At 35.6% G+C, this 12,911-nt stretch overlaps 1 protein-coding gene across 12 annotated transcripts in view; it reads right to left on the minus strand.

Annotated features, from left to right (window-relative positions):
* The window catches only part of UBR5 (ubiquitin protein ligase E3 component n-recognin 5), an 86,015-nt gene that overhangs the window by 40,473 nt on the left and 32,631 nt on the right, over positions 1-12,911 (minus strand). For 9 of the 12 annotated variants that reach the window (XM_039387031.1, XM_039387032.1, XM_039387028.1 and 6 more), the window contains 8 exons: positions 11,521-11,732; positions 7,152-7,268; positions 6,962-7,072; positions 6,082-6,236; positions 4,006-4,123; positions 3,002-3,186; positions 2,106-2,215; positions 408-520 (listed from right to left, as the gene is read on the minus strand). In XM_039387031.1, the coding sequence (XP_039242965.1) occupies positions 408-520; positions 2,106-2,215; positions 3,002-3,186; positions 4,006-4,123; positions 6,082-6,236; positions 6,962-7,072; positions 7,152-7,268; positions 11,521-11,732 (1,121 nt within the window). The remainder of the gene's footprint in view (positions 1-407; positions 521-2,105; positions 2,216-3,001; positions 3,187-4,005; positions 4,124-6,081; positions 6,237-6,961; positions 7,073-7,151; positions 7,269-11,520; positions 11,733-12,911) is intronic. The other 3 variants (XM_039387033.1, XM_039387027.1, XM_027717577.2) reach the window with 1 other exon arrangement.

Raw genomic sequence — 12,911 nt, forward strand, 5'->3', positions numbered from 1 at the left:
TTTGGTCGCCAGAACATGAGATTTACCCAAACATTCCACCATGTGTGTGTAAAAGTCAGTCACAACAGGTGAAACTCTTTGCAGTCTCACTGGACACATGGGAGCTATTGCTCAATACACCAGAAATAATATTTCAGATAAAACCACATCTGCTTTTCTTAATGTTGTGGTTCAACTTAAAGTACCAGAATGTTACTGTTTAAGATTCAGCATGTTTTGTTCACAACACATTCATTCTACTATTATCATTGCTTTACGGACAAATTAAAATGCAACAGAAGTCATACTCATGAGAAATACTCTTAAGCATCCCCAAAAGTATGATTCTTTTAACAGTTAGCTTATCTAAAAGAAAAAACTTTTTTTCTCCTCCCCAAATACAGTGGGACAGTGCATTTTAGACAAACCTTGCCAACGGGAACATTCTTAACATCTTCCACAAACACAACTTCCCTCAGAGACCACTGTTCTTCATTCACTTTCTCCTCCTCTTTTGGGGCAGGAGTAGATCGTCGTCGCTCTGAGACAAAAAAGTTATGACCAAAAAGAAAGACTTTAGATATCAAAGTATCAAAATGCAAAGTTCAGTAAAATACCAAACTTTTCCCCACAAAATATTATCAAATCTAGAAATCAACAAGAGATTAAGAGATTAAGAGATACCTAACAGTGTATCATGTAATTTTCATGTTTTTCTATGCACTTAGAACTAATAAAGTTACATGATAAACAAAGCAATTGTTAAGGACATTTAAGCAAAGTAATTAGAGTAAAATAATTTTTTTAATTTTTAAATTTTAAGTAATGCAATAATAAGAATACAATAAAATTAAAATACAAGAAACAAGCCCTGTTTTCGAAGGGCTCAGATACTGTAAGTAAAACGTCTGACACTGTAAGACCCTTCATTCAGCCCTGCTGCAGTGCTTCATATCAACCTTACAAAAAGTCTGCTTGTCTACCACATATGGATTATTCTGTAAACTTCTAGAAGAATAGCAAATGAAGCAGAAAATAGCCACTTGGGCAAATAGCAATTGCAATACAGTTAGATTCACTGCAAAGACATTATCTGAACTGTAACTGTAGTATACTCAGAATCAAATTTAAATACATAACATGGCTAAATTAACATTGACAAGAACCTTTAATCTTCTGCATTGAGTATAGTGTAACTAATACTATAAACACATTTGAAATAAGAAGCAGAGAACTTCCAAGCTAATTGCACAGTTAACTTCAAACACTAGTTCAAAATCCCAAGCAAAGTTGGAGCCAGTGAAAAATTACAGTCGAATGAACTGCAAAAAAGATCAGCAGTAAAAGACTAATAGTAAAATTAATTAGTACTGAAGATCTGAACATACAAGATTCTCAGTCACTGCACGAGGCCATTTAAGTCTTGAAGTGAACATGTCTTAAAACTGCAGTATGTGAACAATCAGAAGGAAAAGAGGTAGAGAGAAGATTTCTTCAAATGATGGCACTGTAATTAGCACTTTATAAATTTATGTGTTTAAATGGAGAGAAAAAAATACTTAAGGAGTCCAGTTACATGAATTCTGATGTAGCCTTTCAGGTTTTTAAACACAACTTGTACCACAAAACTTCTCTGCTTTTGTATGTTAGTAAAGAATGCCTAATTTTAGACATTTTTTGTAAGAGATGACAAACTGCTGCTTTATGCATTGAAATTCAACTGCAAGGCAAGCTGTGCGACAACAGCTTAATCTTAAAAGGAGTTTTCCAAAACAAGTTCAAATTCTGGGCTGTAAAGAAACTCATTATCACATTGCAATTAAACATAAACAGCTTTATCTTAAGACTTCCTCTCACCTGCTGAAAAATACTTTTGATTCTGGGAACCATTACGCTTGCACAGATACACCTGACATCAAGTAGTCACTGCTTATACTAATATATTCAAATTTAACACTGACAATTCACTGATTATCCAAAATCTATTACAAAAGCCTTACTCCATATTGTAGACTGAAAGACTGAAGGAATCTGAAATTAGCACAGAATCATTGTAGAACTGCCTTTTATGGAAACTTCTTATCTACACAAATATTTCATGTTACTCTGAGCTACACATCACTTACTATATGGCATTGATGCACTGCTTGCTATTGAAGATGCATCACTGCAAGTGGAAGCCGGGGATGGTGGAGGACCCATCTCAGTTTTCACTGGTTCCTGTTTGCTTTCAGGTCTAGAATAAAAGGTAGTACTTAGAATAAAGAAAGAAAAAACTGAAAACTTTTTCTTGACAATAGACAAAGTGTCAGTGTGTCCCAGCCACACTCCTTTAATAATACCTTAATGAAACAACTCCACACTTGCAAACAATCATCCTAACTGACAAGGCTATAAATCTTGATGTTGGGAACAGTGCAATGCTGCTTAATCAGAGATTAGCTTTTTAGTATTAACTGAGCATAGATAAAATATTACATAAAATAAACACGATGAGTTTCATTTGAAGACAAGAAGAATTATTAGCTTTATACAGCAACCTGAAACTCCAGAACCGCTAAATGTTTACAAGCTTTACTTGAAATTGTTTAAATGTGTTTTAAGAAACATTTAAATAGCGATTGTCAACCTTTTTTTGTTTTTTCCCCAAACTATGGAAGGGCTGAAACAGATTTGCTAATCTCATGAAGGGCTGGAAGACAGTTGGTTCCAGTTTCAGCTACTAAAATATAAAGTCTTGAAAACTTTATGAAATACTGTAGGCAAGTCTCCATTTGATATTCCTTCTGCATTTCACATGTCCACAGTGGTTTCACATAACTGTGACACCTTCCCTGCAGGGAGCATTTCTGCACATTTAGCACAGTTTACAAGGAACGCAGTCTCTTATAAAGAAGGCAAAATTTTCAAAATTATAAAAACCTGACCTTCCTTCTTTTCAATTTTTAATCACTCACCAATTCATGAGAACATCAAATAAATGTTCTCTGTGTGTGTGCATGTGTGTGTTCTCCACACTTACTTTGCCTCAGTAGTTTTGCTGGCTTTCTCCATGTTTTTCAAGCTCTCGGGGGACCGAAGCTGAAATCGACAGCTGTCATTCATGTTCCAAACAGATTCCATTAACACACCCACTTTAGGAATTCCAGCACTGATTGAAAAAGCAACTGCTCCAGCATGATAGAGGGGGTTATTTCTTAAACACACCTACAGACAGAAGCATTTATCTATGAAAACAATGGATTATACTGAGGGAAATCGTATGTGCATGTATTTTTTCTTGGTGGAATATGTAGTAGTCAAAACAGAAAATGTATGGAATTAAGTGAAGAGGAAGGTCAGCAAGATGTACGGAAAAAGAGGCTGTCATGCAATTCACAGCTGAAAGCAGTGAAACTGTTTAATATACATTGAGTTGTTCAACCACAAAAGGAAAATTAATCCGGCAACAGAGACTCATCCCAATGTCCATTAGAATGGATTTGGAATTAAAAGAAATGTGCTCCCTGGGAAGGAGCTGCTTTGTCTTATATTAGATCTAGTACTAATCAAAGAAGAGTTCTACACCTCTATATCAGCTATTAGCCTTTCTGGTAAAGGCTTCAAACTAAGGTCTATCCTACTGCATAAATAAATCCAACCAAGACATTAATACTGCAGGCACTTAAATGCTAAATCATTTACAACGCTATGTGTTCTATCAAGAATTGTATTTCTACAGTTACTTTCACTCAAAATGCAGAACCAGTAGGTAAGTTAAAACAGAAGTACTTTGGATGAGTACAGCTTGTTCTTCCATATGTGCAGCAATAATCAGACTTGTAAAACAATAAAAACACTAACAAGATACATCCATTTACAGCCATATAATTAAAACATACTATTTTAATTCCATATTATTGATACCACTTTTTTGCATAAGAAGAACAGAACCTAATTCATTTTGTTGTGGGTTTTTTTTTAAGAGCAGGTTGTAAGTTCATCATACAGCAGATTAAAAATGCCACTGCTGAGAGCTGCACTTGCCTGGGTTCCAACAGTTATGTTTGGCATAGAGGAGATACCAGCACTGGACTTGGGCTTCTTATTTTTTGCTCTGGCCTTTTCCAGCATTTTCTTCCTTTGGCTGAAAGGAACTACACCCCTGTGGAAAAATGCATATTATTTAAAGAAAGGCTATGAAAGAAAAGCTTTGTTCAGAACTTCAAACAGTTTATTCCTTCTGCTTAATCACGATAAAACATGCAAGTGTCTGTGCCACCTTCTCCAAAATCTCAAAGCACTGTAGAAATGTCATCTTTTTTTATATTGACCCCCACCTTCCAAATTCATCTCAACTGGCCAATTTATTAGGAGGAGAAGAGGTAGAGCACACCAGTTATTTCAAATGGCTTTCCTTCCCATCTGAAGTGCTGCAAGACCTCTGTCCCAAAGTGGTAAGCTCCAGTCACAGCCTCCAAGTCATGGGTTGTCTCTCCAAACTTCAGGATATCTTTCCCACAACTAGTGATAATTCTCAGAATTTGCAGTCACTGGGGAACAAGATAAGCTTTTTTGTTTCTAAATTCTAAAAACCTCACTTTCTCTCTGGGGATGCGGCTGAAGGAGTCTAAGGCTCTTACAACAGACTTCTGCTGCAAGAGGGAAAAAAAGGACACTTCTTTTGTAATTGGATCCACTTGGTTTAACTGGAAGTAATGCCTACATACACAGTTAAGCACGCTTATTATTTTGATACTTCATGTTTTAATAAGTAGGTTATAGAGTCAGATGCTTTGATTTGAAAAGCTCCTTCAGGTTAAGTGAAACATGAAAAGCGTTAGTCCTGTGCAACACTGGAAACTGAAATCCTGCCTAGTGTACTACAGACCACTGTAACTAAGGGTATCAGTAGGAACAGAAGCTTCTGTCTACATCCATCTGGTAACATAAAATCACCACAGCCCATATCTAACCCCTTCCAGAAAGGACATGTTAGTTAATAAATTGCTTCCAAAGACTACATGTAAATACTAACAAGTCTTTTTATATATTGCACTGATTATTCTAAAAGCAGTAAAGATGGCAGGTTGTAATAGCCAGGCATCTCCAATGTTACGGCTTAGTAGGTTCTATATTAAGAGTAATTAAGTGTGGTATGTCAGCTGTGACATAATGAAAGGGCCAAGAACCAGAGAGGTGTAATTTTGAGATCTAGGACTAGAAGTTAAAATAAAATACATCTGTGTTTTAAGTTTACAAGTCTAGTTATAATTCTACTTAAATATTTTCTAAAGAGTTAATAGAATTTAATGAGAAAGCTGTTTCATAGAATTAATTTTCAATGCTCTGATTTCCAGCTCATCATCAAGTATGTAACTCATCCATGCCTCAAAGGTACTTGAACTTTGGGCATGATATAGAATGCAATGACTCCTGACACAGTGAAAAATAATGCATGCCGACAATGCACTAGTATTATTCAATGAATTCACTCAAATTAGAAATTCATTTCAGAGCCTTTAGGGAGTATTATTTTTGAGGGTGGTTTTTTTTTCCTTGGTTTTGTTTGTTTGTTTTTAACATAGGCTTCTTAATTATCAACTTGCTTGTTAAAATATTTTAACCAGCATTTCATGTTTTGTTTAGAAGTGTTATATTTTAACAACAAACTCCAGAGGGAGAATCTGATGTTATCTCTCTCTTCTTTAAGATTTGGACTACAAACTAACAGATGAGATTTTCTAAGAGCCAGACAGAAGAACATCGACTTCATATGTAAGTTTGTTCCACATTTATAATCCGAAAAGGCCCGAAAGGCATAGATAGAGAAGGTTATTCTCTGACCCTCATTAGTATTGATACATCTGAATGCTAAAGCATTTACACACATCTCCTAAAAGAATGACCTTATTCTGTTAAAGATGTTAGAATTGGATCCAAAAGCTATAGGCATTAAAAAAGAGAATAAATATACTTTAAAAAGGGAACCTAAGCTCAAGTGCAGAGTTACAGAACTCAGAGCAATGATGGTTCAGTAGTTTCTCAATGCTTCTCAGAACCAAAGACATGAAGACATCCAGGGTATCTACACTGTTGTACACAAACACGGTATTTACTTACCACCAATACAAGTTGTTCTCTAGTTGAGCACACGTATAAAGAGCACAACAGTGTAAAGAAACAATCCGTTCTCCCTGAAGCTCCGAGTATGTCTGTGCAGTGTGTTCTAACTTAGAAGCTACGGAGCTTAAAGTTTCATCTACCCATGTAGCAACCTAAGGGAGAAGGGGAGAAAGGAACAGAGAAGGTGGAGGAAAAAAAAGACAAGTTGCACCTCAATTGCAGCTTTAATTTTTTACTGGTTTTGAAAGGGAAAAAAAAAAAAATCACACAGCAAAAAACAATTATTTCCTTGGGAAATTTTTCCCCTACCATCTTTTCTTTCCCCAAAAAAGAGCTTTTCAGGATTTTTCCCCCTCTATTTCCAGTCTTCAACATTAACAAAAAGGTTAAAAAAAAAAAGAGAAAGCTGTCATAAAGGATATGGATGTGTTGGTGTCTTTAGCAAGTAAGTTTCAAGTTCATTCTTAATTGGGCAGAAAAGCATATTTAGATAACTTACTTTACATCACTGAAAGCTTCAATGCCCTTAGTTTTTCTAGTGAACCTATACAGAACAAACTTCTCTATTCTCAAAACAGTGTCAGTTTCTACTGTAACAGCAAAAAGTCAAATGTTTTAGATAATTAGGTAAACCAAGTATCTTTTCATTGTTTCAGCTGTAAATCTGCCAGTTTGGGTTTTTTTTGTTTTGGTGGGTTTTTTTAACTTTTTGCATTTCTAGAAAACACCAGCTGGGGAGGAAAAGAAATGAATGAATACATGAATTAAACACTTTCTACTACAGATGAAGCTGAAAAATCAACTTCTCTATAATATTCTGGAATTAACTGAAAGAAACCAGCTTTGTCAAATTCAGCAACCGGCAGAATTCTCATACCTTGTTATTTTCCGTGGCAACAGTTGCTCTAATACTATTTGCAGAAAGGAGCACTATCTTTTCGTTGGTTAACCCCAAGAACATGGCTCGTGGATGATGTAGCGAAGGATTCTTTGGAAACAAAGACATATTTTAGATATTCAAAGCATATAAATGATTCTGAAGGTAAGCATTTAAAGCTGTACAGTACCTGTGCATTTCTGTACGGCTCTGATTCACTCCACTTCCATTGATAGAGTTCTCCTTTACTGCTAACAGCAACAAGCTCAGAATACAGAGCTCCAATACAAATAAACTTTGTTCCATCCTACAAACACAGAAATACAAAGCCTAAGACAGCAATAGTATAAATACATATAGAAAAACATATAAATGCCAAAAAATAAACTTGGAATTGTTGATTTTTTTTTAGAGCATCCATGAATGTTGAACCTGAAAATAAAGACATATCCAGCTTGTCTGAAGCTCAGCATATCCTCAGACACACAAAGGCACTGATCTTTCTGATGGAGTGAGGTAAGAAAGAAATAGATATTATTTCCCAGAAGTTTAACAATAGCATATACCTGGCAATTAACTTGGACTGTTTACTAAAAGCTTCCACAGTATTTTAAGAATAAAACACTGCTCATAAAATTAAAGATGAGAAGATCTCTTTGACTTGTGACATTAAAAAAAAAAGTTTCTGCTTAAAATTCTGGCTTTTTGAAATTAACAAAAGAGCAACATAATTCCATTATTCCATTGCTAAGTATACTCAGGAAGGTATCTTCCAGTTACCCAAGAAATTAATTATCAAAGTCACTGTCTCATCAATTAAACAGCGCTTAGCTTTCACTTCTGAAGGTAAGTAACTGCAAAGAAGATCAAGTTTTAAAAAAAAAAAATTAGCATGCTACCTGTGACATTAATGCATCATTATAACCTGATATGCTGAAAAAGCTTCTAATTATTGGTTAATCTCCCTCTCACCCTGTTCTCCTTTTTAACATTTTATCAAAACTCACATGGATTGCATCTTTCTACTACTTCGATAGCACCACTTTGTTCACTTGTTTAATCCTGTGCCTTACTTGGATCTCACAGACCTGTTTTCCTCCCTCTTAGATTGGGTTTTATATCAATGTTGCAGCAACTACACAATGTTACAATCTCACTTCCACCAAATTCCTGTTCTCCCTTGCATTGAAATGGGTCTTAAACTACAGAGAATTCGAGTGATTTCACAAAACATCTCATTCTGCTTCCTGAGAAACATTTGTAATGTTTTGTTGCTCCTCAGCAAGTGCAGCTACAGGACAAATATGGTCTTTCTGAGTTCTTTACCAGTAACAACTAAAAGTTTCCTTCAACTTATGGGAGAATCCAGCTTTACCAAAAAACAAAACAAAACAAATAAAAAAACACCAACTCCAAAACAAAACAAACAAAAAAAATTAAATGCTGTGTTCTATAGCTACAAATCTGAAAGACAGGTACATGATAACCACTACAGAAAGTAATATTTATGTCCCAGATCAATAGCTTTAACTGCCTCTCTCAGATTACAATATAACTCATATTTAAGTACTTCCCCCATCTGAGAGGAAGCTGAACTGTCAGCCATGAAGAAAGTCCCATCATCCAGCACATTTATCTGTCCACTAAATTAACAGACTTTTCTTTCCACTACAGAAGTTTAACAGGATTGACAGTTTTTCTACTGTTTTCATACTCAGAAGTGCACATTTCAAAAGGTGTGAGTGTCCTTGAATAACAGAGGATTCAGTACAGCTCTTTACCAATATTTGTGGAAAAAGAGAAAGGCAGCAGCAGTAAAAGACAAAAGCAATCACAAGCAATTCTCTTTTACACCCTGATAACAGGTTCCAGAATTAGTTAAATCATTAGAGAACTATTTTGCTCTAGAGGCCATCTACCAACACAGCACAGAAGTAACACAAATGTTAATCCATGTCATGATTAATAGATGCCATGGCGTAAACATTGCATATTCTGAGAAAGAACTGCCATCAGAACCTACTCTAATCTGATGAGATGCATCTCTACTTCATCAGCACAGAAGAACCTTCCAAAGTTATTTGGCCCAATGCCTGAGTTAAGTATGGAAAGTAATTAATTTTTGCTCCAAGACACTCTCATTATCTTTATCACTTTTAATCTTGCTAACATACTTTAAAACTTTTTATAAACAAACAGTTTTGTACCAGAAGTTGAACAGTAGAGAGACCTGCCACTCAAAATTTTTCTCTCTCTTCCACCAAAATATTAGCAGTTGTGGTCAAAATATTCCAGGACCAATGCTACATTTACCTCCATGAGACCATTCAACAGACTAACTGCCCAGAGACACCCAAACAAAATGACAGCTCTGCTTCTGTAACCCGAGACTTATGTGTTTAACTATAAATTCTGATTTCAGACCAGAAAAATTACACACCTGAAGATGATGCAGATTGCTGTCAAAATCTTAATATCTCAACAGGTAAACAGAACATAGCTACTCGAACAAACCAAAGGTTTGGCTTGCACCTAACTACAGTCTAGCAGGGAAAAAACAGCTATACTTGTCATACTACAGTGGCTCTGATACACAATGCTACACAGCAGTGTAGACTAATAGTACAACAATCCAACAGGATTTGAGGTCTCAGCAGAATGTAGTCATTGACTTGGGTTCTGGAGCAGTTGCTGCCTGGTGGGATAAAACTCAGTACCTGTGCAACATGTTTATACACCAGTCTCAGCTTGTGGGTGAAACTGATACATTTGGGAACACTATCAGCTTTCCAAAAGTTTCATCCATTCCTCTCAGGTATGGTACTTCACCTCCCACAAACAAAAGCTAACCATCCTCATCGCAAACTACTACAATTCTGTCTCAAATACAAAAGGTCAAAATAATGAAAAATAAAGAAAAAATATTTGCAAACAAGCCTGGTTCTTTTGTAGCAATTTCTCACATGCTTTGACTTGCCCCCTAGCTTACTGTCTTTAACATTTCAAGACCTCCTTCCATTTCTCAAAATGGAAGAAATGTTTGAACTGGCCTCTCCACTAGACCATCTCCCTCAGGATTTTCACCTTGAAGAATTTCTGCTGGAAAACACCACCACCAAAACTTCATAGTGGGGCTATAGCAAGAAAGATGCAGAACCATCTTATGAATGTTCAGCTGAAAGACAGGATGAAAGGTTTAACTACTTTTGGATAAAGATGGAAGGCCTTCGCAGTAAGACATCTTCATTGATCTGGAAGCTAAGGTTTATATGAGTGCATGTGCAAAGAGGTATCTGAGAAGCAGTTCTGTGAGTGAGTGAATGTTACCAGTCTAAACTACGTTTATTCTTTGATGTTAAACCCCTGAAATATCTCTCTACCCAAGCTAGATTCTCTCATTCTAAGCAAGGGGGACTAAAGTTACACCAAAATTTTCACTGACAAATAAGTTCAATGTTACTGGATGAAACAAACAAACAAACAAACAAAACCAAACAAAAACAAACCAACAACCACCCTAACAAACAATAAAACACTTTGGACATAAAACGTCTGGTAGAGAGAGCAACTATTAGACAAATGTTCTTTTCAGGTCTCTTCATGTCTCAGTTAAATGCCCAAATGAAGATGATAGCAGCTTAAAGGCATGCTGCTCTAAGCAGAACTAAGTCTCTATATTCACCTCCCTCTTCAATCTCTCTATCTAGATTTACTCTGAAATGAACAGACACAGAAAAAGAAGCATTACAGATCAAAACAGCAACCTCACAGATATTGCAGACAGACAGAAATATAGTCTTATTAACACAGATTATCACTTCCATTCTTAGGAAGCTTTTTAGTTTGTTTGGTTGCTTTGGGGCTTTTTTCACTTGGGTTTTTCTAGAAGTCCTTTCTCTAAGCATCTAGGTAATCCACAAAGACAATGACTACAGACACCCAATTAGCAACATAGAGCTGGTGTTCCTGTTACTTTTACCTCACGTGGGAATTACTTCTTGCCTTGAAAATCAAATTAAGGTTACAAAGAAAACCAGCTAATCAAAGCAAAGGAGACTTTGACGGAGCAACCAACACAAGTTATTGATCAACTCAAAACACAACTGCAAATAAATGTCAAGTTTCACCGTTGTCATTTAAAAGCCCAATTCACACGAACTGAAAGTATCTCTACTTGATAATCTTTTGATAATCCTTATCAAAAAAAGGTTTCCTTGATGAAGGATAGTTTAAATTGTTCCATGAGTTTCCTATCTATTAAATGCTTTGAGTGTCTAGGTAAGTAAAAGAAGAAAAAAGAAAAAACACAAACCTTATGATCACCAACAGCATCTTGAAAACACAGAGGAGAAAGTTAAAGCAGTAATAACAGAAATGTAGCTTCTAAGGGTGTTATTATGTATAATTTAACTAAGTGCACAATAAAGAATATGCTTTATTACATTATCTCACATAAACTGAGATGTGACAGTCAAAAAGGAAACACACAGTATTTATTTGGAAAAAACAAACAGATCTACTGCAGAGCATGCAAATAAAAGATTAAAAAAAATCCATACCTTATCTGGCCACCACTGCAAGTCTTCTCCTAAAGAAACAGGACTTTGAACAGGTGTATTCTTCTTGTCCAGGTTTGGCTCCCCTTCCTTACTTGTAGAGCCTCTTTCATTATCAAATGAGGCTCCATCAAGCCACCTTCGTTCACGCAAACGTAAAACGGACTCACGTTCACGCAACAGCTCAGAGTCTCTCTCTAAGGGAAGAAGGAGAACTGGTATGCAATTGGGTCACACCAGTGGGATAAAAGTAAGCCACTCTCTAGTAAAGACCCTTCAGGATGCAACTAACAGCAGTTAAATCTACTCACACAGATTAAAAATATACTCCTGACATGCAACATTCAATATATTAAATCTTTCAAGCATACGTACTTTAGAATTACTAAACATGAAATAAGCAAAAGTCTTACAGTTTTGTGCACTATAAAAAATTGCTAGAGCATTTTCAATTACATCATAAGAGGCCAAATGCACTTAACATTGCCATTTAAAGTTTTCTAGTACAATATGCAGTTTCGTAGTACTGTTTTATCAATGCCTTTAGTAACAACTACAAAAAAAACCCTTAAGTCTATACAGATTGTCAGATATCTTTATGCAAACCTAAACAGAGTATTTATTAGAGAGTTTCATAACTACTTTCCCAGGAAAACAGTAATTTGAAAAGGTTAAAGAAAGCAAGCATTAAAAAAAGCTCTCATATACATGTTTGATAATCCAACCACTTTTGTTTAAAGCAATATTCCATAGGAGTGGATTTAATAAATTAAAGTGTATCTGCTTTGAGTAGATCAAATGAAAACTTTTCAAGATTCAGACAAGTTTTTAAAAAGATCCTCATAGGAAAATGTTCCTTACCAAAATGCTTCCCCTCCAATTGGCCTACAAACTGTCTAAAGCCAGTACTCTGCAGTTCGCTCATGCAGAAAAATTTTTTAAATCAAGGAATCAAACTAACTTTCCAAGAGTCAACTATGCATGGAAAATAAGGATTATAAAATTCGTGGTAACGTCTTATATAGAATAACCTTCGGAAAGGAAAAAAAAGGAGTAATTCAGAAGGAGTTACGTCAGATGCTGAATATTCGCACATGCACATAAATGCATTTAACCTATGAAGTACCTCACTTAGGCTCACAAAAATCAACTGCAATTACGTATATGAGATGACTGCATTATTATATCAGTTTCAATGAATTACACCAAGTCTTGGGTCTTTTGCTGTATTAGACAAATGGGAAAGTTTTTACATAAGCCAAACACAACAGCTTGTCTTACAGATGCATTCCATAAAGTCCCGTACTTATTTTCTAGTAAACATCACACTGACCTCTGACTAATAATTTTGAAACAGGAGCTTACATGTTCAGCAATTAATATACTAAAACATG

Source organism: Pipra filicauda, unplaced genomic scaffold, assembly GCF_003945595.2.
Source record: "Pipra filicauda isolate LSUMZ 115617 unplaced genomic scaffold, ASM394559v2 scaffold523_size368350_pilon, whole genome shotgun sequence".
Classification (NCBI taxonomy): Eukaryota; Metazoa; Chordata; class Aves; order Passeriformes; family Pipridae; genus Pipra; species Pipra filicauda.